Here is a 6,424-nt window from a genome sequence, read left to right as displayed (position 1 = left end):
CGCCCCCCCCAATCCCTGCCCCCAGGCTTCCAGACCTTACATATTCTTTTTCTTTAGGACAACCTGTGAAGAGAACTGTTGGTCAAGTAACAAAGCCAATTGACTTCCACTTCTGCACGGAGAATAGAATTAAACAACATGTGGAAGGCCAACCTGGGAACGAGTACAAGGAACTGGATTTTGCAGCGGTACTGAGAAAGCATCCTCCTTCTCCGGTGAGAACCAGAATATTGCCAGCAGCCAGCTGACTAATTCTTGACATAATTCTTGATGTCACCTTCTTTCTGCTTTTGCAACACATATGCTGCTGGTAACCCGCAAAAAGGGTTACAGTAGGAGAGCAAGTGTTGTGCAAACGTAACTGTTAGCTCACTGCGTATCTGCATTGCCACAAGGCTCTAAAGGACCCTTTGGAAAAGGGGTCATATCTTATGGTCATTACACTTCGTGCTTTAATCTTCTACTTCATACAGTTTCTCAATATGACTAGCTTGTGCATGTTCAGACAGTTAAGACTTATGTCTAATGTTACGTGTTATCTTCTTTTCAATAAGGGGAAGGGACAGATCCTGTGAATCAGTGGGGAAAGGAAATGTCATCGAAGCATCCTGTGTTAAATGGCCGTAATGACTGTGGGTTTTTTGTCTCCAGGGGCGAATGCCGAAGGGACCCACTATCCCCAAACCTTTCAATCTGTCCCAGGGAAACAAAAGAAAACTCGAAGAAACCACATCAGAATATGTGTCCCTTGCTGAGCAGGTAGAAGCATTCCAAAAACGCACACCCTCTCGTTACCATTTGAGGAGCAGGAAATCCGATGAAGGTGAGCAGTCCTGGCCTTGTCCAGCCGGGAGGCTGTCCGCAGAGATGGTGGTAGAGCCAGAACAATGCTTTGACTGCCCTACTGAGCAAACAGTCTGTGTCTGTTGCAGGCCTTGCCATTAACTGCTGGTCTCTGTGACTTGAATTTATAGGCCCAGTTCCAGGAAAGTTGGTGAAGGCTCGGCTTACAAACCCTAAAACGCCGGTGCTTCTAACAAAGCAGCGCTTCAGACCTGTCACCTGCAAAACTACAGCAGAGTTAGAAGCAGAGGAAATGGAAAAAAATCTACAGTAAGTAAAGGTTTACTCTAGTCCTCCAAGAGAGAATTGTACTACACTGGAAATATCTTTCAGGTGCCAAAATATCACTTCTCAAGAGTACCCTTTTTGCGTAAAAGAATGAGTAGCATAAAAACATTGAGATTCTTTTAGCTTGTGCATAATCCTGTGGTTCTGACTGTAGGGATGTGAAAAGTAGGCAATTCATTTTGAAGAAAGTGCTCCTAGGAGAGCTCCTAGGCTGTACTCAACTCTGGGTTGAGTACAGCCTATGATTAGTAAAGCAAACCCAGCATAGCAGTACAGCCTGCGTACACTTCAAAACTCTTCTGTAAACAAAGTTTTGGATTTCCAAGAAAGCAATCTGTAAGGTTTTCCTTAACGTCTTGCTGTTTCAAAAGCAAAGGAGGAGTTGCTAACTAGAACTGTACGCTATGTAACGTGTGTGTGGCACAACTGCTTCTGTACCGGACTATTGCTCTTTTATGCTGTGAGAGAAGCCATTTGCTAGAAGCTGCATCTTGCCATGTACAGTATGTGGTGACTATCTCCGTCTTTCCTGTGTAGGTACAAATTCAAAGCACGAGAACTCAATCACAAAATCTTTGAGGGTGGACCACTCCTGCCCAAGAAGCCCCCTGTGAAGGAACTCACGCAACCCATTGGCTTTGAGTTGGAAATAGAAAAAAGGATTCAGGAGCGCGAGAGTAAGAAGCAGCAGGAGGAAGAGCACTTTGAATTCCATTCCAGGCCATGTCCCACGAAAATCCTGGAGGACATTGTGGTAAGAAGTTTAGTAATACCCAGACCTAGGAATTAGGACTGAGGTGGCAAGTAGCTTCAAAATGTTGTAGCTATGTTGTATTATGCATTTAATAATCTTCAGTAAACACTGTCTGTCATTAGGTAAGAACTGCAATGGGTACATACTCTGCTATGTCATGTTGTTTCTCTGTAGCGTGTTTTCTTGGCACTTAAGCTTGGGTAACTCCCTTACTGGCTCTTCTGAACAGGGTGTTCCAGAGAAGAAAGCGCTTCCTGTTACAGTCCCCAAGTCTCCAGTCTTCACCTTGAAAAGCAGAACCCGAATGCTGGGCAGAGATGAAGAAAAGGTAACTTTTGTGAATGGGCCTTCTGGTCCCACCATGGTGACTGCCTTGGCCAGCCTGCTGTACCTCTGCCAGTTGGGTGTGATGGTCTGGTTCGGTTCCTCCAGTGGTCATCTTTCTCTGTGCCATTTCCTTCTAAGGATCTAGTTGCTGCTACTCATTTTACAGAAACTGAATTCTCATACAAAATGAAATAACTCAACTTAAACACAAGGGCACTGACTAGGGTTTCTGAGGTGTTGCTGCTATGAATGAGGAAAGTAAACTGCTTAGATTTCTAAAGGATATTGCCCTTCCCTATTCTGTTACTGAGAAGGGCAGATATTGCACATGACCTTTCTTCTCCCCACAGTCACTCTAGAGCCCTGGGAGGTGGGGAACAGGATTCAGAATACATCATGTCCTTCCTCCTTTCCCTCTCGTGAAGAGGGCGTTAAAGAATTACAGTCTAACTTGGATGAGTACTAGGACTAATAGTGGTTTGGAAGGAGGAAGAACTTGCCTGTGCTTCAGCAGAATACATCATGTCCTTCCTCCTTTCCCTCTCGTGAAGAGGGCGTTAAAGAATTACAGTCTAACTTGGATGAGTTACTAGGACTAATAGTGATTTGGAAGAGGAAGAACTTGCCTGTGCTTCAGGATGCCTGTAAATTGGTACTTTTTGGATTACTAATTTTTGCAGTGTCCAGAGTGTTTGCTTGACACTGTTGTGACCCTCATTAAAGGAACTCTAGTATTCATGGTTTTGTTTGGCAGGAGTTGTAGTCTTTCTAGAAAAATAAAAAATTTGGTGCTGTGCCAGATCCTAACACTAATCTCCCTTTAGGAAAAAGAGGTGGTCCCTGTGATCAAAGCTAACCCTATGCCACATTATGGAGTGCCCTTCAAACCTAAAATGCCAGAGCAGAGGCATGTGGAAGTTTGCCCCTTCTCTTTCGATGCTCGTGACAGAGAGCGGCAAATACAAAAAGAGAAAAAAATGGAAGAATTACAGAAGGAAGAGGTAAGAACTAAAAGCTACCTTGGATTCCACTCCTTAAATAAAAAGGATGTGGCAGGACTTGCTTCTTGCTGTTGGCTGTTAAACTTCCAAAGCTTCGTGCCTTTGAGGAAAGGGCAAGAAATATTTCAAGTTGTTTCTTTCAGGTGCCAAAGTTCAAAGCGCTACCTCTGCCTTACTTTGACCATGTTAAGCTGCCAGAAAAGAAGGTCAAAAACCCAACTCAGCCTGAACCGTTCAATCTGCAGATTGATGAACGGGGAGCTGCCAAGCTACAGAGCTGGAAACAGCAGGTAGGATGAAAAGGATAACAGGTATGACCAGACTTAAAGCAGCTAGTGGAGTTGTGATCGACTTCAGAAAGTGCTTGAGTTGAATCAGGATCTGAGTTTGAGCAATGAATTATTCTGTCCTTGGCATGAGACTTGTGCTGTGGGTTAAGGATTGGTGGATTGGGTTTTTTTTTCTCCTTTCATGGTAAGTGATGGGATTTACCACAACTGCATGAACAGCTGTGGGGTATTTTCTAAGCAGCAACTATGTGCAGCTGGATCCCTTTGCTGACCATCTCTGTGCTTGGGGATTTATTGACATATAAATAATATACTGCTTTTCTCCTGTGAAATCTGCAGTGGACACCTGAAACTTTCTTCAGGCTATTTTTGGCAAAAGTAACAGGCAGGCAACAAGTGACACAACTTGTGGCTTTAATATAGTTTGATGATTAAATGATTTGATCTAAGTCAAACTGGCTTTTCCAATGTTGGGAATGCTGAAGTCTGAGGGGGCAGGGAGGTGGTCTTTTTGTTATGCCTGGCGCTTGATGGGCTCTCTTCTCTTGCAGCTTGAAGATGACTTGAAAAGGCAGAAAGAGGCAGCATGTTTTAAAGCTCGTCCCAACACAGTGGTGTACCAGGAGCCTTTTGTGCCTAAAAAGGAAAATAAGCTGTTATCAGGTAGAGTTACTTGCTACACAGGCTTGGCTGTTAACTCGAACTGATGCAATTACGTGATGTTTAGACTTTATCTTCTTTATATGTTTGGCACAGCCAACAGTGCTGGGCACTTAATCAACTAATTCCCTAACAGCCTGTGTCCCTGGGGAACGGGGGAGTTTCCTCTCCACTGCCCCCCTGTCCTGCACTAACATGGCAGCTGTGTTTAACAGCTATGCTACAATTGGCAGATGATTGATGTGTGCTAGCTTGGGATAAGGGTAAATAGTATGCAAGGAGCTCCCTGTAGAGACAGCTGGCATTTCTGCAGCAGCTGTCAGTCTTTTCCTTCCATTTCTAATGAGATGAAGGTGTCTACAGCTTAGGGTAGACTAAACTTCGTAGGGTATAGAACCAGCCAAAAACTTGTTTCTACTAACAATTGTGTGCTTGCTTCCTCCTATGAGAACACCCGTGATGGGGTAATGTCTGCATTAACACTGCTCACATCTGGGCGTAAGGTTTTCTCTTTTCCTGAAGCCTGGAGGTATCTACTAACTACCCTTGCAAGGTGAAGCGCTCCAGAGGGAGGCTTCCATTTGACACTAGTGCTGCTGCTCTGCTTTACCTGACTGTCTTTGCACCAATGTTATCTCCTCTATTTCTAAACTTAGAGAGCCTTTCTGGTTCTGTAGTTCCTGAAAGCTTTGAACTGGCAACGGAAAAAAGAGCTAAAGAGCGGCAAGAATTTGAAAAACGATTGGCAAATATAGAAGCCATAAGGGAGAGGCATCAAGAGCAGGTCAGACAGCGACAAGAGGCGCGTGAAAAGGAAGAAGTTGCTAAGCTAAGACAAGAACTGGTAAGTGAGCTACTTCTGAACAGGGGCTGTAAAGTAACCCGAAGGGATGTGTGAATATACTAAGTGAGCTAATGTCAGTGTTGAGCTGCATTTAAGACTGTCTTTTCAAGTTTCCCCGTTGCAGACTGACTCCTCGTTAACTTTACAACTGGTCTTTTAAAAAAAAAAAAAAAGTGGCAGCTCTGCTGAGATGGCTGATTTTTGGAGCTGTAAGATGTAGTCATTGGAGCAGAATGATCTTTGTAAAATCCACAACCCCAAAGCATGCCTTGCGTGTTCCTGGTGGCTCACTCCAGTGCCCTAGCCAGTGTGGTAGTCCTGTAGACAGGACTAAGCCATCCCACTGATGGCTTAGTTTCAACTTCATCATAACTGCAACCCTTTGCTTCATTTTGTCCTTGATTTTATTTTTTTACAGGTTCACAAGGCAAACCCAATACGCAAATACCGCAGCGTAGAAGTGAAGCCCAGTGATCAGCCACTGACTATGCCGAAGTCTCCCAACTTCTCGGACAGATTCCGGTGCTGATATGCAACCATGTGATAATGATAATAGGAGGGAGATCCCATCCCTCTCCACTCTCTTGATACGCAGAGAGGGAACAGTTGTTTTTATGTGACTGCTCAGTCTCAACTCCTACACTTGGTTCCATTATTGTATATTGAGTAGTTTAACTCCACCTGAGGCAGGTGGCTGAGGCACAGCATACAGGCAGTGCCATACTGTCTCCATGGCCTTGCTTTGCATCTAGACATCTTGTTCTCCAAAGACTAAACCAGGTTTTGATATTGTATACAAATATTGTGTACTTAACTAAATAAAAATTCCTAATCTGATCGCTGCCTCTTGCTAGTGGGCTGAATCCCTTTCCCACAGAAGAGCTTTCAGTAAAGGGCACTCGGTGAACATACAGGGATGTGCGCATCTGGAAGAGCTGCCTTGTCTTTGTACATCTAATTATTGGTTTCAGGTGTCTGTTTCTTAGGCTTTTAGTCTGTATTAAGCTTGAATTGTGTTAAGTAATGTGGCTTCTGCGAGCCAGCACATTGCAGGTCTGACCTTTCTTGTTGATGCTTAGATGAGTGCTAATATGAATCTTGCCCACACTTTAAAGTAGTTCCCTGTGTATATTAGAACATTAAACCTTCTGCTGTTTTATAGCTGAAGTCACTCTATTTGGGGAACCACTTAACTGGCAAACGACTTGCTGTAAGCTGGCTCCTGCCAGCGCGGTTAACTTGGCTAAAGACGCGTCGTCTCCTAGCCAGTCTAGCGCAGCTAGCAGAACTAAATATAGACCAAGTGCTCTAATGTCGTGGAGGACAAAACTTCCAGCATTGTGAAGACGTAATAAAATTTAAATTAAAACTTACTAAGAATTGCTTCTTACCTTAGCATTGTGATACGATTTCTTGC

The 6,424-nt window shown here is 44.0% G+C and overlaps 1 protein-coding gene across 1 annotated transcript; it reads left to right on the top strand.

Moving 5' to 3' along the window:
• Positions 1-57: 57 nt before the first annotated feature.
• On the top strand, positions 58-5,844 carry TPX2 (TPX2, microtubule-associated; the record flags this gene model as incomplete). Its single annotated transcript, XM_009577692.1, has 10 exons — positions 58-215; positions 652-823; positions 975-1,113; positions 1,669-1,885; positions 2,115-2,213; positions 3,037-3,213; positions 3,357-3,503; positions 4,055-4,166; positions 4,820-5,007; positions 5,426-5,844. Coding segments are annotated over 10 exons (1,520 nt in total), but the record flags the coding sequence as incomplete, so codon positions are not given.
• Between the last annotated feature and the right edge of the window lie 580 nt (positions 5,845-6,424).

The sequence above is a fragment of the Fulmarus glacialis genome, unplaced genomic scaffold, assembly GCF_000690835.1.
Source record: "Fulmarus glacialis isolate BGI_N327 unplaced genomic scaffold, ASM69083v1 scaffold42525, whole genome shotgun sequence".
In the NCBI taxonomy this organism is placed as follows: Eukaryota; Metazoa; Chordata; class Aves; order Procellariiformes; family Procellariidae; genus Fulmarus; species Fulmarus glacialis.
The sequence above is the reverse complement of the archived record's forward strand: the minus strand, read 5'-3'. Positions and strand labels throughout refer to the sequence as shown.